This window comes from Bombina bombina, chromosome 1 (genome assembly GCF_027579735.1).
Source record: "Bombina bombina isolate aBomBom1 chromosome 1, aBomBom1.pri, whole genome shotgun sequence".
NCBI lineage: Eukaryota > Metazoa > Chordata > Amphibia > Anura > Bombinatoridae > Bombina > Bombina bombina.
The window spans coordinates 60,328,069-60,353,630 of record NC_069499.1 but is presented as its reverse complement, the minus strand read 5'-3'; the positions used below and the strand labels follow the sequence as shown (position 1 = coordinate 60,353,630).

The window sequence follows — 25,562 nt, the reverse complement described above, 5'->3', positions numbered from 1 at the left end:
ATATATATACCCCTTAGTCTATAACTTGTAATTGGCTGGATTGTGATCACTGAAGTCGATGCTGTCCATGCATTGTATTAAGTACCTTTCCAAAATTCAATCTATATTTTTCAAATACAAGACTGGTATTATAGTTTGCATTGTGATTGCTCTGCTGTCAGCATTTAGCAATGCTGGGCGGACATGATTTGGTCCCCAATAGACCAGAGCATTTTTAGCAATCTTTGCCATCACTCCATTTAAACCGAAATAGAGCCTTCTTTTTTTTTTTTTTATCTATCAAAACAATATATTTTTTTTAGTAGACAACCCAAAGTATTGATCTAGGCCCATTTTGGTATATTTCATGCCACCATTTCCTTGCCAAATACGATCAAATAAAAAAATTAACTTTTTCACAAACTTTAGGTTCTTACTGACATTGTTTACATACCGCTTGTGTAATCAAGGTCACTCCTGAGCCTATCTAGATATGCTTTTCAACAAAGGATATCAAGAGAATGAAGCATATTAAACAAAGTAAATTAGAAAGTTGTTTTAAAATGTATGCTCTATCTAAATCATGAAATAAAAATGTTGGGTTTCATGTCCCTTTAAACACAAATTGTAAACTACATTTAGCCACCAATCAGCAAGTGCTACCCAGGTGCTGAACCAAAATGGTATCAAGGGGGTTTGGAGACTAAATGCTTAGGAATGGCCCTTGTTGCTCTAATACAAAAGGTGTACTAGCAAACCTTAGAGGAGAAATGCAATACGAATATGTAAAGAGCGCCTGAAGAGGCGGGGGGAGATTAAAAAAAAAAACCTATAGTTTATTTAACAACATTTTTATAAACATATGTAAGACAAAACACAAACCAAAGAAAAAATCCCTTATTAGGGAGGAATCTAATACAACAAATATTTAAAAATAATCATAAAGAATAAAAGCAAGTAATGATCATTTAAAATGCATGAATGATGCCCTCTTGTGAGGGAAATACTCAGTCTCTGGCTGATAAGGTGCACCTTATATGAAAAAAAGTTTAAAATTCTAAGTGATGTTCCAATGAAAGTATGTGAATTTGTTGTGGTCCAAACTTGTGTTCCAAACTAGTGTTGCAAAAACATATTGTTCCAGGAAAAAATGGAAAAAGTCAAAACTTAAAAATGGAAAAAATATGAGACAATAAGTACAGATGGTGAAAAAAAGAGAGAGAAAAAAAGAGAGAAAAAAAAGAGAGAGAGAGAGAGAGAGAGAAAAAGAGAGAGAGAGTAAAAGAAAGAGAGAGAGAAAAAAAGAGAGAGTAAACAGAAGAGAGAGAGAAAAAAAAGAGCGAGAGAAAAAAAAAAAAGAGAAAAAAAAAAAAGAGAAAAAAAAAAAAGAGCGCGAGCGAGCAAGAAAGAAAGCGCGAGGGAGAAAGAACGAGAAAGAGAGAGAGAGAGAGAGAGAGAGAGAGAAAAAAAGAGAGAGAGCGAAAGAGTAAAAGAAAGAGAGAGAGAGGGAGAAACAAGAGAGAGAGAAAAGAGAGAGAGAGAGAGAAAAAAAAAGAGAGAAAAAAAAGAGAGCGCGAGCGAGCAAGAAAGCGCGAGAGAGAAAGAACGAGAGAGAGAAAGAGCGAGAGACAGAAAGAGCGAGAAAAAGAGCGAGAGAGAAAAAAAGAGCGAGAGAGAAAAAAAGAGCGAGAGCGAAAAAAAGAGCGAGAGAGAGCGAAAGAGCGAGAGAGAGCGAAAGAGCGAGAGAGAGCGAAAGAGCGAGAGAGAGCGAAAGAGCGAGAGAGAAAACGAGAGCGAGAAAGAAAGGAGCGAGAGAGAGAGAGAAAAAGAAAGAGCGAGAGAGAGAGATAGAGAGAAAGAAAGAAAGAGAGAAAAAGCGAGAGAGAAAGAGAGCGAGAGAGAAAGAGCGAGAGAGAAAAAGAGTGAGAGAGAGCAAGAGAGAGAAAAAGAAAGAGCGAGAGAAAGAGCGAGAGAGAGAGAGAGAAAAAGAAAGAGCGAGAGAAAGAGCGAGAGAGAGAGATAGATGAGATAGAGAGAGAAAGAAAGAAAGAAAGAAAGAGAGAGAGAGCAAGAGCGATGTCCTATATAGAAAATGTGATGAAAATCCAATAACAAAGGGTAAAAAATACAGTAGGAAGTCCAGTAAAAGAATATATATATATATATATATATATATATATATATATAGTGAAGCAATGTGTCCAGAAATGTGCAAAACAGCTAAAAATCTGAATAAAAAAGTGAACTAAGGCTTACCAGTAACTGTCAACGCGTTTCGGACCTCAAAAATGGGCATTTATCAAGACAAAAATGGTCCGGCTCCTTACAGCACACCGGCAGCACAGCGAAGATGCTGTAGTGATGCTGAGGAGATATTAAATCATAGGTTGTCATTGGACATTGGCAAGTGGGGTGAGTAGTCCACCAGAGTGCCACAAGGGTTTTCATGTGCTAATGTGACCGATGGCTCTGGTACTATTCTATAACACATTATATAATATATATACACACACATACTGTATATACAAAGAAAGATAGAGTATTGGGTAATCATAACTACCTTACGAAGCCAAAAATATTAACACTGATTAGGCAAAAGCGCTCATTAAAAAAAAAAAGTAATTTCAGCGAGATTACTTCAAACATGAATATCCCTTCCAAGAATGCCCCTTACAATGGGGCACACAAATTCCAGGGACATCCTCAACAGTGAAAAACACAGACTTCAGTGGGCCCTATAGCTTGGCAAAGACCTAAAGAATCCCTTCATAATAGGACACACTGACTCAAGAAGACCCCCTACCATAGTAGGACACATAACACATAGGGCCCAGGAAGCTAATAATATAAGGAAAAAAGAGACTGTAGGGAGACTCCTCAAAATAAAACTTATGGCTCCATTCTCTAGCGCTCTCCACTCAGACAAGATGATCTAAAAGGATATGTAGGTGCATCAAGGTCCTTCACAGGCTTTTTAAAAGGGCAATAAAGTCAAAATGAAAGTTTCATGAGTCAGATACAGCACCCAATTTCAAACCACTTTCCATTTTACTTCTATTATCAAATTTGCTTTATCATTTTAGTATCATTAGTTGAAGGAGCAGCAATGCACTACTGGGAACTAACTGAACCCATAGAGTAAGCCAATGACAATATGCATATACGTGCAGCAATAAATTAGACCATGTATAATAGGACATATAAACATAAAAGAGAACCCATGAGAGACATAGGGGCCAATTTATCAACGGTCTGTCCGACATGATCCACTCAGCGGATCATGTCCGACAGACATCGCTGAATGCCGACAGCATACGCTGTCAGCATTTAACATTGCACAAGCAGTTCTAGTGAACTGCTTGTGCAATACCGCTCCCTGCAGATTCGCGGGGAAATAGGCCGCTAGCAGTGAGTATCAATCAACCAGATCGTATCTGATTGGGTCGATTGCTGTCCGCCGCTCAGAGCAGGCAGACCAGTTAAGGAGCAGCGGTCTTAAGACCGCTGCTTCCGGCGAGCCTGAAGGCTTGCATGGAAACAGGGGGATCAGGGGCCATTCGGCTCCTTAGACTTCAAAAAGACTCCACACAGGGAGCCCCCCTATAGTAGCACATACTACTTCCGGAAATCCCCCTGCAATGGGACATACAAACTTCAGGGAGTCCCTTGATAATAAGACACACAGATTTCAGCAAGTCCATCATAGCAGGACACACAAATTTCATTGACTAAATGTAGCCACCAATATGCAAGCGCTACCCAGGGTTCTTAACCAAAAATGAGCCAGCTCCTAAGCTTAGATTCCTGCTTTTTCAAATAAAGATAGCAAGAGCACAAAGAAAATTTGATAATAGGAGTCAATTAGAAAGTTGCTAAAAATTGCATGCTCTGAGTCTAGCTGAATCATGAAAGAAATAAAAAATCGGGTTTACTCTCCCTTTAAAGAAGTCCCCCAAGTGCTAAGTAGTTGCCTTAGGGTGCTGTCAAAGGGGGGTTGCAGAGCCCCTCACAGGCTCACACCCCTTCGCTCTGTGACTTTAAGTCCTGGCGCATTACATCATGGATCTGCGTGGTGCATTGTGGGTGGGGAGAGTACATCGCCATTTTCCATTAGGGGAGTAGACAGAGGCGGATACTGTTCGGAGACTTAGGATGCGCCCCGGTGTACGAGCTGTCAGCTAGCAAGGCCGGGGCTGCTTACATCCTGCCGGCTTTATTACACTGAAAGGAGGAGGACGGGGCGCTGCGGGCGGCACGGACACTGAACGCAGAACGGTGCGGGATGGGGTAACTGTCAGAGCATGCTGGGGGGTAAAAATCACTGCTGTTAACCCACCCGCTGCCAAAGAGGCAGCTGTGTTAGGAACTGCAGATCATTGGGGTTAATTTTGAGGCCTCAGTCGGATCCCCGACCCCCAAAAAAAGAGGATCTGTCACTGACAGGCAGTGCTCATCCTGACATCACATGATGCATTGTGCTGCATTATCTCAGGAGAGGGCTTCATCTGATAGGAGGGGGTTCTGGGATTGTACGGTTTGATCAGTGCAGGGGGCAGTTTAAGCAGAAAAAATAATTTTTATATCATTTTCAGTTATATTCAGGGTGGCAACGAGTTCAGTGCTGGGAACACTGTTAAACAATATGCTTAGGCAGCAAGATACTGGTGTATAGGGACCTGTCTAATACTGTAAAAGCTTTTTAGTCTTAACAGAGGAGTTCAGGCTATTTCTGCTGATACATGTGTACAATATTGCCAATAATCTTGATATATATATATATATATATATATATATATATATATATACACACACACATGCAGCTGTGTTCAATATCTGTCTATGCAGCATTGTAGTGAAATATTTATTGTCTGCCCAAAGCCTATGTTGGTGAAATAACTTGTATTCTGGTTTCTTTATAAAACCATACAAAGTATTATCTCCAAATTTGTTTTCATCACTGTGCAATATTTTACTCTAAAATGATGGTTGTATGACCAAGCAAATGATTTAGATTTCTGGTATGTTATCATGATGAGTGTCAGTCTGCGGTCCTAAGATTTTACATCCACTACTGAAATCTTTGTATGATTCAATACCCCTCCTCTTGTAACTCCTATAATTGTCAGTGGGTATGTTTCTGTTTGGCATCTTGGCTATCATGTTTCATCCTTTATGGGAAATGGTATTTTATTGTTTTGTTATCTGAAACAATTTTGGAAATGGGTGGGATCGTGTGGTATGGAGAGGGAACATAATTTATGTCCTACTATGCTGCATGTGCGACCTGTGTCTGTAGTTTATTTGTATTAACCACCAGATATGATTATTACTAGTAACCAAGGGGTTAATTAGGCAACATTAAAATTTGCTTTTATGCTTCTTGGTTCTGGACCAACGTGGCATGTTGCAGGTGCATGAATAAGCTTTGGTGTTAGTGTTGTAGCAGATCTAGAGTTGGGGGTTGCAATACTGGTTTTGATTCTAATTGTTGTACAGTATCCTAGCGCTGTGCTGTTTTTGTTTTCTCATTCTCCCCTCCTGGGGATTTAGCTGCATCAGTGAAATCACTAGATCACTGTGGTGATCTTTCAATTATTCAAAGACCCAACCAGTACTGACTTCCTCTCCCAAACCTGCCCAAAGGGATGATCTGGATTACACAGCAAAACTGGGAGTTTTCTTTTACTCCCAGTGACATCAATGTCAAATGTCTGGTAGCTAATGAATGGGAATTCTAATGAAATTGTTATTGTCTAGATTGTCAAGTGCTTGCTTTGCGTCTTTATTATTGATATTATTTGTAATGTGCCATCAGATTCTGTTGCATAATACAGGGGTCAAATAAAAGACCAGGCAGGGAACGAAGGCTGGCACAGAATGATTATAGACTTCTGCTCCCTTTAGTTCTTTACACTCTGAGAACACAGTATATACAATTTGTTTTTAGTTCAATCAAAATAAATTTACCATGGTGGCCACAGAGTAAATATTCTATTTTTATACTAAAGTAATTTACTGTGCTGCAGTAGCTTTATGTGCCAGTTGGATGCAGGATATGGGTCTCACATTTGGTTTCTGTCTGACACACCCTGCCAGCGCTAAGGCTACAGCACATTAGCGTTGTTGCCCTGCTACCCCTTCAAACAAAGGGCAATTAGCAACACAGGATCACTGCCAAATGAGTCTTCCTAAGCTGAAATGCAACCATTCCCTATATCTATGTCTTATTGTGTTCATGCCATACTGTCATTTCTATTCGCAAAGACTCCTAGGGCATATTGATTGTGAGTTGCAGAAGCTATTAAGAGGAACCAGGCCCAATGCTCTGATTAACGGTTTTATTTCTGCTTCTTGGATGACATGCTGAAAAGTGTAAAGCCTGGAATTAGCTCATTCAAATAAGGATCTTTTGTTTGATGATTGGACCTCAAATGTTTAAATATTTTATAGCTTTTTAAGTGCAATTCACATTGTATTTTTAAAACAAAGATCAAGGCTTGTCATTTACCTGAGTTTGATTTCCATTAAGGCCACATCCTGACTCAGATACAGCTTCTCATAACAAAGTGATGCATTTTATCACTGCACGATTGTGTTTTAACCTGTGCAAAGGGGTTAATCTCATAGTTAAAGGACTATGATTCAGATAGAGCATGCAATTTTAAGCAAATGTAGCCACCAATCAGCAACCTATGCTTACATTCCTGTTTTCAAATAAAGATAGCAAGAGAATGAAGACAAATTTATTATAGGCATAAATTAGAAAGTTGTTTAAAATTGCATGCTCTGTCTGGACCATGAAATAAAAAATAAATGTGGGTTTTGTGTCTTTTAATGCTAGATATAATAATATATACAAAGCATAGATTAGCCTGAAAAAATATGCAGACCTATTTTTTTTTTTAATTATACTAGCTGTTTAAATATTGAAATAGAAAGTGTAAAGTTTCCGTGTCCATAACGCACCCTGCATCTCCATGTTGTAACTTAGGTTTCTTTAAATGCTGAGGCCAAATCAGTAACAGTTATAAATAGATCACTAAAATGTGCAACCAATGACTGTGTGGATTTTACCAGTATTACGTTTGGAGTCTGCACTTCCACTTTTTACAGGAAATGGAAAGCCTACAATTGTCATATTTAAATTACAGGAAAATTAAGAGAATAAAATATGAAAGTATATTGATATGTCATATTTACTACATATAACTGATTATTTCAGGGCTTGACAAACTCAGGAGCCTGGGAGCCACTGGCTCCAAGAATTTTACTCCTGGCTCCTAACTTTTTGGGTTATTCACCATAGATCTATACAGAATGCAGATACCACTGTCTGGCTCCTGAAGTATGACTGGCTACTAAATATTGTTCCTAGCTCCTAAATTTTAAACAGATTTGTCGACCCCTGGATTATTTTTTATTACAATCTTAAAGTGTTTAAAGGGACACTAAATCCGCATATTTCATGATTCAGATAGAGCATGCAATTTTAAGCAACTCCTATTATCAATTTTTCTTCAATCTCTTGGTATCTTTATTTGAAAAAGCAGGAATGTAGGCTTAAGAGCCTGCCCATTTTTGGTTCAGAATGCTGGATGACGTTCACTGATTGGTTGCTACACACATTTGCTGACCCCTGACTGGATTGTTTCCCTCTGGACCAGTATCGGAAGCTGACTATTTGTTTCATCCTTTTAGGGGTTATGCAACATATTGTGCAATACTAAAATTCTCTGGCACATTAGAATATTTTATTATTTATCCTTCATGTTCCTTTAAAGCACCAATAACTGCATCTACCTACAATACTTATGTTTTCTAGAGTTCCCCTTTTTAAAGGGACATTAAAGTGCAAAGAAAGTGCTTTAATGCTAATGAGCATTGCATTATTCTTCTGTTGCTTGTCTTACTGTGATTAACCCTTGTAGTGGTTAAATATATAGATACGTCAGCTCCAGAGCAGCTTCTGTTAACTAGCTCACTGTTTTCCAACAGCAGTCCTCAAGTACCCCCAACAATTCTGGTTTTCATTATAGTTGAACTAGAGCACAGGTAAACTAATTATCTGATGGATGAGAGCAGTTTAGCTACTGATCAGCTGATTACTTTGCCTGTGCACTGGTTCAGCTATAATGAAATCCAGGCCTATCTTAGCTGAACACATCGGGTGAGCCAATGACTATAGTCATATGTGCAGCCACCAATCCCTAGCTAGCTCCCAGTAGTGCATTGCAGCTTTGATACTTGCTACCATTATGATTATTTACAGTGGTTTGCTGTAGCTTGAACTGCCTATCAGAAGATGTAAAAAGTGAGCACAATGTTATTTATATGGCACACATGAACTAGCGCTGTCTAGCTGTGAAAAACTGTCAAAATGCACTGAGATAAGAGGCGGCCTTTAATGGCTTATACATTAGAATATGAGCCAACATTGGTTTCGTTTTTAACAAAGAATACCAAGAGAGCAAAGCAAATATTGATGATAAAAGTAAATTGGAAAGTTGTTTAAAATTGCATGCTCTATCTGAATTATCAAAGTTTAATTTTGACTAGACTGTCCCTTTAACTTGAGATGGCTTCGCAGGACACGTGTACTACAAAAAGAAGGTAGATTCTTGCCCTTACTCAGAAGGATTTTGCTATAAATGTAATGACACAAAGCCAGCTTATCTTTCTACAGGCAGTGGCTACACTGGGATATGTGTTCATTAAAGGGACTTGCAAGCTGGTACCAACATTAGAAATCAGACATAAAACTGGGTAGATGAGAGCATCATTGTTTGTTTCTGAGAGCCAAGTAATGTTATTTGGGCATAAATAAATGTAGAATAATCTGAAAAAAATATCAGCCATTAGAAAAACTTTAGATCCTGTGTCCCAGGATTTTTCAAGCTCTGGGCTAGCAAATGTAATTATTTATTTATAAAGAGAGACACAAAGTCTGTTGGAGAATATAACTTTTTATGTATAAAAGATCACGCCTGTCACAACAGACAAGTGGACAGGGAACACACCCAAGGACTCGCATACCTGCTGATTCTTATGTGAAAAATTCTCATGAAACGCCCCTTGACAACTCATGGGTCGTCCCTTTTAGTACTTCAGGCATTTCTTTGACATGACCCATCAAAATAGTCAAACTAAGAAAGCAATAGACTTATCCCATGGCCTTAGAGAAGCCACATCTGCTAATATGTCACTTCTAGGTTTTAAAGGGACATGCAACTCAAACATGTGAATGTGAACAGATCTCCGTTTTGATTATATGCATTTTTTGTAGAAGTTAAGTATTATTAGCAGAAAAAAATGCTTCTAGTAAAGTTATGACTGTTTTAGAAATACCATTTATTGTGCATTAAGCATATGTACATATACCCTGTGCACCTGCATTCAAACAATATGCAACTGCTACTGTGCACTGGTCATATGTACATATACCCTGTGCACCTGCATTCAAACAATGCATCTGTTACTGTACACTGGTCATATGTACATGTACCCTGTGCACCTGCATTCAAACAATGCAATTTGCTACTGTGCTGGTCATATGTACATATACCCTGTGCACCTGCATTCAGACAATATGCAACTGCTACTGTGCACTGGTCATATGTACATATACCCTGTGCACCTGCATTCAAACAATGCTACTGTGCACTGGTCATATGTACATATAATCTATGCAACTGCTACTGTGGACTGGTCATATGTGTACATATACCCTGTGCACCTGCATTCAAACAATGCACCTGCTACTGTACACTGGTCATATGTACATATACCCTGTGCACCTGCATTCAAACAATGCAACTGCTACTGTGCACTGGTCATATGTACATATACCATGTGCATCTGCATTCAAACAATGCACCTGCTACTGTACACTAGTCATATGTACATATACCCTGTGCACCTGCTACTGTGCTGGTCATATGTACATATACCCTGTGCACCTGCATTGAAACAATGCAACTGCTATGCACCTTCTACTGTGCTGGTCATATGTACATATACCCTGTGCACCTGCATTCAAACAATGCACCTGCTACTGTGCACTGGTCATATCTACATATACCCTGTGCACCTGCATTCATACAATGCACCTCCTACTGTGCACTGGTCATATGTACATATACCCTGTGCACCTGCATTTAAACAATGCACCTCCTACTGTGCACTGGTCATATGTACATATACCCTGTGCACCTGCATTTAAACAATGCACCTGCTACTGTGCACTGGTCATATCTACATATACCCTGTGCACCTGCAATTAAACAATGCACCTGCTACTGTGCACTGGTCATATCTACATATACCCTGTGCACCTGCAATTAAAGACTACCTGCACAGAGTATATTGTGCACCTGTGATGCAAATTTGATAATAGAAGTAAATTGGAAACTTTTTTTAAATTTGTATGTTCTGTCTGAATCACAAAAGAGAATTTTTGGGGTTTCATACCCCTTTAACCATACTTACTAAATAATTTCCAGTTTCCACTGAACATTTCAATACATTGTATATTTATAATACAGAGCAACGTTTTATTGGAATAATATTTGGTAGACGAAGGGTGGAATATGATGTGTTCCCTATATATAAATTTACATTGTTTATGTTTTTATTTCGAATGAATAGAAGTTGTTTTAGTGTATTATCATTGGCACTTAGTTAAAGGGATGCTGAACCCAATTTTTTTTCCTTTTATGATTCAGATAGAGCATGTCATTTTAAACAACTCATTTTAAACAACTTTCTAAATTACTCCTATTATCAATTGTTCTTTGTTCTCTTGGTATCTTTATTTGAAAAAGCAGAAATGTAAGCTTATGATCCGGCCCATCTTTGGTTCAGCACCTGGATAGCGCTTGCAGATTAGTGGCTAAATGCAGCCACCAATCAGCAAGCACTACCCAGGGTTCTGAACCAAAAATAGGCCAGTTCAGTATCCGTTTAAATCCAAGCAAATAGAACACAAGCTGAGAGTGCTACATACGTATTCATACCAAGCTGCCATTGGTTCTGTCTAGATGCATTTTGAATTACGTTGGTCAATATGTAATACAAGTGTGTACAGCTGATGCATTTGAATTTGATGACTTGAGCAGAAATACTGTGTTCATTTCTATCTACAAAGCTGTGTAAATGGAAAACCTAGTGTTTGCTCTTAAAGCTTTGTTTAGTCACTTCTTAGAATCCAAGTGTATTTAAAGGGACAGTGTACTCCAACATTATTATTGTCTATAAAGAGAATGCCTTTACTACCCATTCCTCAGCTTTGCACAACCAACATTGTTCTATTAAAGGGACATTATACACCAATTTTCATTTAAATGCATGTAATAGGCACTACTATAAAGAATAATATGCACAGATACTGATAGAAAAATCCAGCATAAAACTCTTTTAGAAGCTCCCACTGTTGATAAGGTTAGGCTGGGACACCCACTGAAATGGGCTGAGAGCAGAACCTTCCCCTCTCTATATATGAAAAGACCCATTATGCAAACAGAAGCAATCTGAAATCTGTAGACATCAGTATTCATCTAAAACTTTGGGGCTTGGTTAGGAGAATGAAAATCAGCACAATGTTATTTACAAATATTCAAAACTATACATTTTTACAAAAACACCTCCAGTTGGGCTATATAAATGGATAATTTATTAAACATTTATGCAAAGAAAAAACTATTGACAATGTCTCTTTAATTTATCTAATAAATTGTACAGCCAGTTCAGTAATTTCCAGACATTGTAGAAGCCAGCCATCTATCTCCACCTACCCTAGGACTTTTAAGTATGCAGAAAATATGACCCCCTCTTCGCCAGCTGCTTGAATATGGCTCATGAAAATGGAATCTTATTTGTTGATGACACATTCTAGAAAGTTGCAGTACTCCTGCTCAGCTGGACAACATGAGCACAGACAAACTGATACTTGTGGTGTTCCGTCATAATGTGTGTGTATCTAGAGCTAGTGTCAGCCCTACGGATAGTGAGCTGCATGGTGTCTTGTCTCTAAGTCCAGTCTTCATATAGACTCCTGATTATAGATTTGTATTTACTGCTCATTTATTAAAATGTGCAAAAATGTGGTTTCAAATACAAAGTTTGTGCATTGGTTCATTTTGTTTCTCCATTTAATAGGGGGGACTGAATGAATGAGTTCATTTTTTGTATTTAGTTATAGGGACATGAAAGTTGGAAAAAAATATGTCAGATAGAGAATACTATTGTAAACCACTTTCCTTTTTACTTCTATTATCAATTTTGCTTTATTCTCTTAGTATCCTTTGTTGAAGGATCACCAATGCACTACTGGAAGCTAACTGAGGACACTCAAGAAAAGGCATATATGTGCAGTAACCAATCAGCAGCTAGCTAACAGTAATGCATTGCTGCTCCTGAGCTTACCTAGGTATGCTTTTCAACCAAGGATACCAAGATAACAAACTATATAATAGAAGTAAATTGGAAAGTTGTTTATCTGAATCATAAAATAAAAAATGGGTTTCATGTCCCTTTAATCACTTAATTAACTAAATTTGTTCAAATTTGTTGTCATCTTGCAGACTAATAAGAACTAATTTGTGCACAAAAACAAAACAGTAGATCACTCTGTCTACTGCAGACTGATACTATAGAGGTTGTGCACCAAAGACCATTCTCAGGAACCCTTGGGTGTTGCTCTATTGGTTTTCTTGGCTTTGAATTGGAAATTATGTGCAACACTGCTCAGAATATGGTTACGCTTTTCCTAGCATTCAAAGAGAGAAGCGCTCTACCAGGAACGAACAACAGCTCATCAGCTAGTTCTATGGCGATTTACCACCCGGAAGCAGCCTCTTTTAGACCAGTGTGCTTTTCACAGAGGAAAACTTTCCTGAAGTATTTCAGTCTGATCCCGCCAATTAAGGTCAGTCCAGCCCCCAAATACCAGGCAATTCTCCTCTGAACAAGGAACATGACAACCCCAGACGATCGTTTCGGCTTCCTATGGGCCTCGTCCGTGAGGTGCAGCCACATTCCTCTAAGCACACTGGGCAAGGAGTCCACGTCTGGTTTCCCCCAACGCTTTTCCTAGAGCTAGATAAAGTGATTTAAATGAATACAGCCTCATTAATTTGGTCTACTCACCTTAGTGAGGTTCTTTATATGATAGACAACAAGAGGACCATATTGTCACTCTGAGCTTTTGGCAGCTGCGGACTTTAACCCCAGTGGTGATGATACGAGAGTTTGCGCTGGTGACAAGCACAATTGCCGTAGTTTGTGGCCCCTCTGAAAAAGTGGAACTAAAAATGTGTGCTTTGGGGACTTTTGGTGGGTGGGCAAAGAAGGAGACCCTCTTGAAGGGAAGGACAACAGATAGAAGGTACTCACCTTACCCAAATCTAGCCCCATGCCCCTGGACTTTTTGGGATAACATTACTTTTTGTGTGTTTCATTGTCATACATTTCTATGCAGCCCTTAAGGCTTCTGAAATGTTGAACTGGGGCAATTTGTTGTGTTCTTTGGGATGCACAATCTGTAGGCAACAAATTTCTCTCCATTTTTATAACCTATTCATCACAAAATGACTGGACCTATTAGCAATTTCAGAAACCTGGCTTTTCTGTAACACCGCTGCTCCCTCATTGCTCTCCTATGGCGCCTTAAGCCATGCGCTAATTCCTAGAGACAGGCGAGGGGGTGATGTCCTCTGGCTGCACCTGCTTCCTTGTCATTCTCCTCACAGTACAGATATTCTAGCTACAATAGATAACCACACGCTTCGATTACGGCTTCCCAGAATTCTCTCTTGCTGCTCCTACTGTCTGGTTCTATCCAGCTTGTGCCATCCGGCTGTCCCTCCTTCCACATCGCTCTGAAAACTCTCCTGTTTCAAGAGGCTGAGCACCTGCCCTCTGATACGTTATTTTACAAATAAACGTTAATACTGATGGAGGGTCATCTACTGTTGTATGTTTCATTCTGTTTGCTGTGACTCAAGAGATATGAAACCCAAGATTTTTTCCTTCATGATTCATATACAACATTCAATTTTATTCAACTTTCTAATTTACATTTCTCTAATTTGCGTAGTTCTTTTGGCATCCTTTTGTTGAAAAGCATACCTAGGTAGGATCAGGAGCTGGGAGATAGATGTTAATTGGTGGCTGGACATATATACCTCATTGATGTGTTCAGCTAGCTCCCATTAGTGCGTTGCTGCTCCTTCTAAAAAGGATACCAAGAGAATGAAGCAAAATTGATAAAAGTAGTAAACTGGAATAAATAAAAAAATGTGCGCTATATGTATTTTGAGGTTTCATGCCCCTTTAAATGCTGAGCCGGCTCCTAACAATGGGCTTTTGCTGCATCTTTCTGTGCTGGATGTTTAATAGATTAGACTTTGATGCTCACTGTCCCATCTTCTTGGAACATGAAGGCCGATAACTTCAGTAGTCCCTGTGTTTTTTAGCTGTCGCATCATCTGCTCTGCCAACAGCCACCAAATTCAATATTTCCATCATCTTTTATGAGCCGGCAGTAAAATTGCTAAAACCCTTTTCCTTCATAACATTCTTTTAAAAAACTGTGTCTTCACTTTCAGTAGAATCAATAAGATGGGCAGTTAATGCATCATTTGAATTTCATGGTCTGAGTTAGAATTTACTGCTAAGTGTCTGGCTGCCAGAGAGGGCTGCAAAGGTGTTTTTTGTTTTATGGGGAGTATAAATATAACACAATATGTGCAGCTGACATATACAGCTTGTTGTGAAACCTTCTATGCTGTCACCTTGTACAGGTTATCATGCTGTGTGTGTGCAGTGGAACTAGGTGAGGAGCCAAGCCAGATAACCTTTAAATGGTCATTAAACTCAGTGTAGCCCCCTCCAATAATACTTTAGATGTCAAACCCTGCAACATGTTATACATTGGTTGCTGGAGATTGTTTGTATCTGTCACTAATTAGCCACAGCAGAAGAGATAGGATAAATCACTCCAGGGTATGTCCCGGACTGTAAAACAATGCAAACAGAATACTTTTAAAATGTTCATATTTTTTTAAAAAGGGAACTGTAATGAGATTTTGCTTTCTTTTTGTCTTTTTTTTTTTTTTTTCTTTCTGCAGGTTATTTTGAAATTAAATTGCATTTTAATTCAGGCAGTTAAACTAAAGTACCAGCTCAATTGCAATATGTTGATTATATGGAGAATAAATCAATTTTTACATTTTTATAATACAGCAGTTGAAAATTACATTGCAAGTTACCTGCAGAGAAAAAAAGAAATTTTATTGTTTTTTTTTTAAATGTCTCTTTAATAAATGTGTTTCCTTTGCTCTTGGTTTAAAAACATATAATTATAAGGTAAAATGTAGTAATAAAAAGGTGCATTGCTCTCAAGAACATCAAATTCAGCAGTCAAAGCATTGCATACCAGGAAAGGCTAGGGGGCGGAGTTGAAACAATCTCTGAGAGCCAATCATTAAAGGCACAGTCTAGTCCAAAATAAACTTTCATGATTCAGATAGGGCATGTAAATTTAAACAATTTTCCAATTTACTTTTATTATCACCTATTTTGGTTTGTTCTCTTGGTATTCTTAGTTGAAAGCTTAACCTAGGAGGTTCATATGCTAATTTCTTAGACCTTGAAGGCCACCTCTTTTCAGAATGCATTTTAACAGTTTTTCACCACTAGAGGGTGTTAGTTCATGGGTTTTATATAGATAACACTGTGCTCATGCACGTGAAGTTATCTGGGAGCAGGCAGTGATTGGCTAAACTGCAAGTCTGTCAAAATAACAGAAATAAAGGGGCAGTTTGCAGAGACTTAGATACAAGATAATCACAGAGGCTAAAAGTATATTAATATAACTGTGTTGGTTATGCAAAACTGGGGAATGGTTAATAAAGGGATTATCTATCTTTTAAAACAATAAAATTTGTTCTGTTCGAACAGTAATGTTCTCTGGCTGCACTGTGTTAAAGAAAACATACACAATGCAGCCAGAGTGCCAATAGTTTCTGTGTGTTCCCGTTCTTAATGCAGACATGCTGATTTATTTTTTGTGTGTGTGATAACTCAGTTACATGTTCTGCCTGATACAGATGTATCAGAAATGTGATCACCACATTTAAAAAAAATAAAAAAAAATAATAAATCTGCACACATGCTAGAAGCATTTGAAACTGTAATTTTGTTAGCACCCCTTGAAAAGTCTTATCTATTTTGTTGTGACCAATTAGAAATTGATATAATTGAGCAGCTGCACTTATCAAGCAATCACTGTGGAGCATATTGGAGGGTCATGATTCTTACTAGAGGTGCACAAATTTTGTACTGCAACATTTTAGTTGAGATTTGTACAGCTCACAACAAACCAAATGAACAAATACAATATTCAATTGAGCTTTCATTATGATTTCTAAATCTAATACATTTTGTTCATTTGCCATCACAAAATATTACAGCTTTATTTGTTTTGTCTAGTTCTGCATTTTGACAGAATATATTCCACCCTCTATTGGGCAGTGTAAAAACTAGAATTTTCAGATTTAAAGGAAAATAAATTATAAATATGTATTTATTTTCCAAAGTGCATAATTAAACCTGTTACTGAAAACTACATTGTTATGTGAGATTATATAAACATAACCACCTGATTTTTAAAGTCATTTATTAGCACGACTTGCAGAGATTTTCCTATTGTTAAACAGACATAAAAGTAAAATAATAAACTTTCATGATTCAGATAGTAATTTTAAGAGACTTTAAAGGGACATTCGACTTGGAGCGCACACGGATGCATTTCAGTTTTGTATAGAAGTATTTTTGCTATATAAATGTTTTAACACAAATGCTTCTCTTAAAGTGATTGTATGCTTTCATATTGTACAGAACATTGATTACATTTTATGAAGATGCTTTATTTGTAAAATATTTACCATTTAGTGATGGTAAACATTGCGGCGTTCCTCGCCCGCATTTTATACTTCTTTTAACTGTGCAATGACGAATCCAGCTTCATCCAGTCCTTGCGTACCCCACGAGCTGGACGCCATCACTAGATGGTAACATTTTACAAATAAAGCGTCTTAATGAGATTTAATCAATGAAAGTGCCCCTGTTTTGAAGAATTGTATATACTGTTCAGTACAATATGAAAGCTTATAATCACTTTAAGTATGGCCTGTGCACCAGCATTTTAAACATGGGACTTGCTCAGAGTGCTAACTTTATTGTATCATCAGGTAATGACTCAATTTGCATAATTTTTGAGCAGGTGCAGTATGTAATATGCTGGTGCACTGAGACTATCTAGATACGCTTTACATTCACTTTTACTAGAAGCATTTTTGCGATTATATTTATATTGTAAATATGTTTCTAATCAAGGATTTAATTAATCTATGTGCATTTCAGTTTTGACTGTCAAGTTTCCTTTATTCTGTTAATGTTCTTTGTTGAAAAGCATATGTGTATATCGTCAGCAGCAATGTGCTACTGGGAGCTAGCTGGTGATTGGTGGCTACACAATTATCCACCTTATTGACTCAAGAGGGTTAAACACACGGTTGTATGCAGGAGGGGTTAAACACACGGTTGTATGCAGGAGGGGTTAAACACACGGTTGTATGCAGGAGGGGTTAAACACACGGTTGTATGCAGGAGGGGTTAAACACACGGTTGTATGCAGGAGGGGTTAAACACACGGTTGTATGCAGGAGGGGTTAAACACACGGTTGTATGCAGGAGGGGTTAAACACACGGTTGTATGCAGGAGGGGTTAAACACACGGTTGTATGCAGGAGGGGTTAAACACACGGTTGTATGCAGGAGGGGTTAAAGACGCAGGTGTGTGTGTATGCAAGAGGGGTTAAAGACGCAGGTGTGTGTGTATGCAAGAGGGGTTAAAGACGCAGGTGTGTGTGTATGCAAGAGGGGTTAAAGACGCAGGTGTGTGTGTATGCAAGAGGGGTTAAAGACGCAGGTGTGTGTGTATGCAAGAGGGGTTAAAGACGCAGGTGTGTGTGCAAGAGGGGTTAAAGACGCAGGTGTGTGTGCAAGAGGGGTTAAAGACGCAGGTGTGTGTGCAAGAGGGGTTAAAGACGCAGCTGTGTGTGTGTGCAAGAGGGGTTAAAGACGCAGCTGTGTGTGTGTGCAAGAGGGGTTAAAGACGCAGCTGTGTGTGTGCAAGAGGGGTTAAAGACGCAGCTGTGTGTGTGCAAGAGGGGTTAAAGACGCAGCTGTGTGTGTGCAAGAGGGGTTAAAGATGTGTGTGTATGCAAGAGGGGTTAAAGATGTGTGTGTATGCAAGAGGGGTTAAAGATGCAGGTGTGTGTGTGTGCAAGAGGGGTTAAAGATGCAGGTGTGTGTGTGTGCAAGAGGGGTTAAAGACGCAGGTGTGTGTGTGTGCAAGAGGGGTTAAAGACGCAGGTGTGTGTGTGTGCAAGAGGGGTTAAAGACGCAGGTGTGTGTGTGTGCAAGAGGGGTTAAAGACGCAGGTGTGTGTGTGTGCAAGAGGGGTTAAAGACGCAGGTGTGTGTGTGTGCAAGAGGGGTTAAAGACGCAGGTGTGTGTGTGCGCAAGAGGGGTTAAAGACGCAGGTGTGTGTGTGCGCAAGAGGGGTTAAAGACGTGTGTGTGTGCGCAAGAGGGGTTAAAGACGTGTGTGTGTGCGCAAGAGGGGTTAAAGACGCAGGTGTGTGTGCAAGAGGGGTTAAAGACGCAGCTGTGTGTGTGCAAGAGGGGTTAAAGACGCAGCTGTGTGTGTGCAAGAGGGGTTAAAGACGCAGCTGTGTGTGTGCAAGAGGGGTTAAAGACTCAGCTGTGTGTGTGCAAGAGGGGTTAAAGATGTGTGTGTATGCAAGAGGGGTTAAAGATGCAGGTGTGTGTGTGTGCAAGAGGGGTTAAAGATGCAGGTGTGTGTGTGTGTGCAAGAGGGGTTAAAGACGCAGGTGTGTGTGTGTGCAAGAGGGGTTAAAGACGCAGGTGTGTGTGTGCGCAAGAGGGGTTAAAGACGCAGGTGTGTGTGTGCAAGAGGGGTTAAAGACGTGTGTGTGCAAGAGGGGTTAAAGACGCAGGTGTGTGTGTGCAAGAGGGGTTAAAGACGCAGGTGTGTGTGTGTGCAAGAGGGGTTAAAGACGCGTGTGTGTGTGTGTGTGTGTGCAAGAGGGGTTAAAGACGCAGGTGTGTGTGTGTGTGCAAGAGGGGTTAAAGACGCAGGTGTGTGTGTGTGTGCAAGAGGGGTTAAAGACGCAGGTGTGTGTGTGTGTGTGTGCAAGAGGGGTTAAAGACGCAGGTATGTGTGTGTGTGTGCAAGAGGGGTTAAAGATGCAGGTGTGTGTGTGTGTGCAAGAGGGGTTAAAGACGCAGGTGTGTGTGTGCAAGAGGGGTTAAAGACGCAGGTGTGTGTGTGCAAGAGGGGTTAAAGACGCAGGTGTGTGTGTACAAGAGGGGTTAAACACGCAGGTGCGTGTGTACAAGAGGGGTTAAACACGCAGGTGCATGCAAGCTATAATAATATGCTCTAGCATTTAGGTTTTGTACTTTTATGTCCCTTTAATAAAGTAACAGTTTTAAATGATACAGGTATGTAGATCTTTTGCCATGCAGAACGTAATTGCCAAATAAATACTATGGTTTTAGAAAGTGACTTTAATGTCCCCCTTAATTGCTGATATATGTATATAAGGGCTTGATAAATCCATCTGCCATGGCAAGTGGTGCCGAAAAGCTGTGTCTGGCAATTGGATTTCTGAGCCCTAAAAGTATTGCCCTACTGCCTGCAAGTTATCCATCCAGGTGGCACTGCTCAATGGTCCATGGTAAGAGTGAGCTCAGAGTGCAGGAGTTATCTCACTGCTGTTCCTGCATTTACACCTACCTGTCTGTCTTGCTTTTTGCCTGACTACTTATATGTTTGCCTGACTACTTATCTGTTTACTCGTGTGCCTGACTACTTATCTGTTTACTCGTGTGCCTGACTACTTATCTGTTTACTCGTGTGCCTGACTACTTATCTGTTTACTCGTGTGCCTGACTACTTGTCTGTTTACTCGTGTGCCTGATTACTTGTCTGTTTACTTGTGTGCCTGACTACTTGTCTGTTTACCCGTGTGCCTGACTACTTGTCTGTTTACCCGTGTGCCTGACTACTTGTCTGTTTACCCGTGTGCCTGACTACTTGTCTGTTTACCCGTGTGCCTGACTACTTGTCTGTTTACCCGTGTGCCTGACTACTTGTCTGTTTACCCGTGTGCCTGACTACTTGTCTGTTTACCCGTGTGCCTGACTACTTGTCTGTTTACCCGTGTGCCTGACTACTTGTCTGTTTACCCGTGTGCCTGACTACTTGTCTGTTTACTCGTGTGCCTGACTACTTGTCTGTTTACTCGTGTGCCTGACTACTTGTCTGTTTACTCGTGTGCCTGACTACTTGTCTGTTTACCCGTGTGCCTGACTACTTGTCTGTTTACTTGTTTACAGTGTTGGTTATGTAAAACTGGGGAATTGATAATTGAAGGGATTATCTATCTTTTTAAACAATAAAAATTCTGGAGTAGACTGTCCCATTAAAATTTAAATAGCACACACATTTTTATCTTTCTATCTGAGCCTGTGCGCTTGCTCACAATTACGAAATTGCATTCCACAGATGATTCAAAAGAATCTTTAGAATGCAATTTCATAATTATAAGCATGCGCACAGGCTCAGGTAGCTATTCTCTACAAAGATAAAAATGTGTGTGCTATTTAAATTTTAATGGGACAGTCTACTCCAGAATTTGTTTAAAAAGATAGATAATCCCTTTTAATTATCCATTCTCCAGTTTTACATAACCAACACTGTTATATTAATAACCTTTTTACCTCTGTGATTAGGGAGTGAGCACAATGTTATCTATATCAGTGTTTTTCAACCAGCGCAGGAGATCCTCAGGTGTGCCGCGGCAGACTGACAACAGTGTGACATATTTTTTAAATTTTGCTTGTTTTGATGTGACAGGCTCGTCAGGCAAGCATGCAGGCATCATTTACAGCCATGACATATTGACATTCATTCACAGACAATCATTATGATTGTTTGTGAATGCATGTCAATATATCACGTATAGTTTGTAGGAGGCATGGCATGACAGCACAGTACAGTGCATGTATGTATGTATATATGTTATGTGTGTGTGTGTGTGTATGTGTGTATATATATATATATATATATATATATATATATATATATATATATATATATATATATATATATATTATATATATATATATATATATATATATATATATATATACTGTATTAGGCTACAATGTGTGATTTTGTAAAATTTTGGTATGGTGGTGTGCCGCAGGATTTTTCTCTTGCATGGTGTATCCAGTCCACGGATTCATCCTTACTTGTGGGATATTCTCAATCCCTACAGGAAGTGGCAAAGAGAGCACACAATAGAGCTGTCCATATAGCTCCCCTCAGGCTCCGCCCCCCCAGTCATTCTCTTTGCCGCTCTAACAAGTAGCATCTCCACGGGAGGGTAAAGTGTATTTGGTGTTAGATTTGTTGTTTTTATTTCTTCAATCAAGAGTTTGTTATTTTATAATAGTGCCGGTTTGTACTATTTACTCTGAGGCAGAAAGTAATGAAGATTTCTGCTGAGAGGAAAAAGATTTTAGCATGTTGTAACTAAAATCCATTGCTGTTCCCACAAAGGACTGTTGAGTACCGGAGAACTTCAGTTGGGGGGAACAGTTTGCAGGCTTAACTGCTTAAGGTATGCTCAGTCACTTTTTTTCTAACAAGACTTGGTAATGCTAGAAGACTGACAGAAATCCCCATGTGGGAAGGTAAGCCATATTCTCAGACTCAGTATAGAAGGATGGCATAGTTAAAAGGGCTTAAATCACTGGTGGACACTGTTATGGGGAAAATCGATTATTTTTTAATATAATCTGATGTTTGCACAAGTGTTTATCATGTTTGGAACACTTTATAGGGGTTTTATACGCCTGGCATAATTTTAGACACCTAAATTGACTTAGGAAGGCCCCACAACTCCGGAGTGAAGAGGGAGGAGGCCTAATTTCCGCGCCTCAGTTGCGCAGTTGTTTTGCAAGTCAGCTTCATGCGGCTTCACATGTAGAGTCCAGAGATTGCAGAAGGACTTCAGGGAGGCTTATTTTCGTTCCAAAACTAATCCCCAAGGAAGGTAGGGCCACAGCAGAGACTGTGGCATCGTGCTGTAGTGTGTTAAACCGGTGGCAGCTTCAATTTGCTCCGGTTTGGGCAATAAGGGGTTAATTGGCTTGAAACTTGGTGTGCAATCTTTTCAAAGCATTAGGATCATGTGGTGTAAATTTCATAAAGATCGGATGTTTTTTTTGAGATTTGGTAAAAAAAGTGGGTGCTTTTTATTATTTAAAGGCACAGTAACGTTTTTTCAAAAAGTGTATTTTTTTTTGTATTTAAGTGCTATCTAAGTCTGTCTAACATGTCTGAGCCTACAGATAGACCTTGTTCTATGTGTTTGAAAGCCATGGCTGTACCCCCATTGCATTTGTGTTTAAAGTGTGTTAAGGTATTTAAACATTTTAATGACCATGCAGTGACACTTAAAAATGTAGCCCAAGATGATTCTTTGACGGGAGGTAATGAGGATAGTCCTCCTTCCTCTCCCCATGTGTCTACACCAGTTACACCCGCGCAAGCGTTGCCTAGTACCTCTAGCGCATTGTGCCCTATTACATTACAACAATTAGCAGCAGTCATGGATAATTCCCTTGCGGCATTTCTATCCAAACTGCCAGTTTTTCCAAAAAAGCGTGATAGCTCAGTTTTAAGAACGGAGGATGAGCAATCAGAAGCTTTGGATGATTTATCTGTAGTACCCTCACAACACTCTGAAGTGGCAGTGAGGGATGGTCTGTCCGAGGGAGAAATTTCTGACACAGGAAAAATTTCTCAGCGGGCAGAGTCAGATTCATTAGCGTTTAAATTTAAGCTGGAACACCTCTGCGTCCTGCTTAAGGAGGTTTTAGCTACGCTAGATTATTGTGACCCCATGGTGGTCCCAGAAAAATTGTGTAAAATGGACAGATTTTTAGAGGTCCCTGTATACACTGATGCGTTTCCGATCCCAAAGAGGGTGGCGGATATTGTGACTAAGGAGTGGGAGAGACCAGGTGTACCTTTTGTTCCCCATAAATGACCCCAGGCGGGACGCGTGGCAGACGGTCCCTAAGGTGGAGGGAGCAGTTTCAACACTTGCTAAGCGTACAACTATACCAATAGAAGACAGTTGTGCTTTCAAAGACCCTATGGATAAAAAATTGGAAGGTTTGCTGAAGAAAATGTTTGTTCAGCAAGGTTTCCTTCTCCAGCCAATTGCCTGCATTATTCCTGTAACTACTGCAGCGGCTTTTTGGTTTGAGGCGCTGAGGAGTCGCTCCAGAGGGAGACTTCATATGACGAAGTCATGGATAGAATTCACGCTTTAAAGCTGGCTAATTCTTTTATCACTGATGCCGCTTTCCAATTAGCTAAGTTAGCGGCGAAAAATTCAGGTTTTGCCATTATGGCGCGAAGAGCGATTTGGCTCAAATCATGGTCGGCTGACGTGTCGTCCAAAACAAAGTTACTAAACATTCCTTTCAAGGGAAAGACCCTTTTTGGTCCCGAGTTGAAAGAAATTATCGCAGATATCACTGGGGGGGAAGGGTCATGCCCTCCCGCAGGATAGACCGTTTAAGGCCAAAAACAAGGCTAATTTTCGCTCCTTTTGCAACTTCAGGAGCGTACCTGCTTCAACCTCTGCTGCCGCTAAGCAAGAGGGTAACTCTTCCCAGCCTAAAGCAACCTGGAAACCCTTGCAGGGCTGGAATAAGGGTAAACAGGCCAAGAAGCCTGCGCCTGCTGCCAAGACAGCATGAAGGGGTAGCCCCCTATCCGGGACTGGATCTGGTAGGGGGCAGACTTTCTCTCTTTGCTCAGGCTTGGGCAAGAGACGTTCCAGATTCCTGGGCATTAGAAATTGTTGCTCAGGGGTATCTTCTAGAATTCAAGGACTCTCCCCCAAGGGGAAGGTTCCACATTTCTCATTTGTCTTCAGACCAGACAAAGAAACAGGCGTTCTTACGCTGTGTCGAAGATCTTCTAAAGATGGGAGTGATACACCCAGTTCCAATTGCAGAACAAGGACTGGGATTTTAATCAAACATGTTTGTAGTTCCCAAAAAGGAAGGAACTTTCAGGCCAATCCTGGATCTAAAAATTCTAAACAAATTCCTCAGAGTTCCATCCTTCAAAATGGAAACCATTCGGACAATCTTGCCGATGATCCAGGAAGGTCAATATATGACTACCGTGGATCTAAAGGATGCGTACCTACATATTCCTATCCACAAAGATCATCATCATCAGTTCCTAAGGTTCGCCTTTCTGGACACGCATTACCAGTTCGTGGCCCTTCCTTTCGGGTTGGCCACCGCTCCCAGAATTTTCACAAAGGTGCTAGGGTCCCTTCTAGGGGTACTAAGACCGCGGGGCATTGCAGTAGCACCTTACCTAGACGACATCTTAATACAGGCGGCGTCTTTTCACAGAGCCAAGGCTCATACGGACATTGTTCTGGCCATTCTAAGGTCTCACGGGTGGAAGGTGAACGTAGAAAAAAGTTCTCTGTCCCCGCTCACAAGGGTTCCCTTCCTGGGAACACTAATAGACTCGGTAGAAATGAAAATCTTTCTGACAGAGGTCAGGAAGTCAAAGCTTTTGAATACTTGCTGAGTTCTTCATTCCATTCCTCGGCCTTCTGTGGCTCAGGGCATGGAGGTAATTGGTTTGATGGTTGCGGCAATGGACGTAGTCCCTTTTGCCCGAATTCATCTAAGACCACTGCAACTGTGCATGCTCAAACAGTGGAATGGGGATTATGCAGATTTGTCTCCTCAAATACAAATGGACCAGAAAACCAGAGACTCTCTTCTCTGGTGGTTGTCTCAGGATCACCTGTCTCAGGGATTGAGTTTCCGCAGACCGGAGTGGATCATTGTCACGACCGATGCCAGTCTGTTAGGCTGGGGTGCGGTCTGGGACTCCCTGAAAGCTCAGGGTCTATGGTCTCGGGAAGAATCTCTTCTCCCGATAAACATTTTGGAACTGAGAGTGATATTCAATACACTCAAGGCGTGTCCTCAACTAGCGGAGGCCAAATTCATCAGATTTCAGTCGGACAACATCCCGACTGTAGCGTACATCAATCATCAGGGGGGAACAAAGAGTTCCCTAGCGATGAAGGAAGTAACCAAGATCATCAATTGGGCGGAGGATCACTCCTGCCATCTATCAGCAATTCACATCCCAGGAGTAGACAACTGGGAGGCGGATTTTCTGAGTCGTCAGACTTTCCATCCGGGGGAGTGGGAACTCCACCCAGAGGTTTTTGCTCAGCTGACCCAGCTATGGGGCATTCCAGAATTGGATCTGATGGCGTCCCGTCAGAACACCAAACTTCCCTTTTACGGATCCAGATCCAGGGATCCCAAGGCGGCATTGATAGATGCTTTAGTAGCGCCTTGGTCATT

At 40.3% G+C, this 25,562-nt stretch overlaps 1 protein-coding gene across 6 annotated transcripts in view; it reads left to right on the top strand.

Annotated features, from left to right (window-relative positions):
• The first annotated feature begins 4,073 nt into the window (after window positions 1-4,073).
• KLC1 (kinesin light chain 1) overlaps window positions 4,074-25,562 on the top strand; it is a 169,708-nt gene continuing 148,219 nt past the window's right edge. For 3 of the 6 annotated variants that reach the window (XM_053697403.1, XM_053697405.1, XM_053697404.1), the window contains exon 1: window positions 4,076-4,266. In XM_053697403.1, coding sequence (XP_053553378.1) covers window positions 4,262-4,266 — 5 coding nt within the window. In that variant the 5' untranslated portion in view covers window positions 4,076-4,261. Of the gene's footprint in view, window positions 4,267-25,562 lie in introns of all 6 variants that reach the window. The other 3 variants (XM_053697402.1, XM_053697401.1, XM_053697400.1) reach the window with 3 other exon arrangements.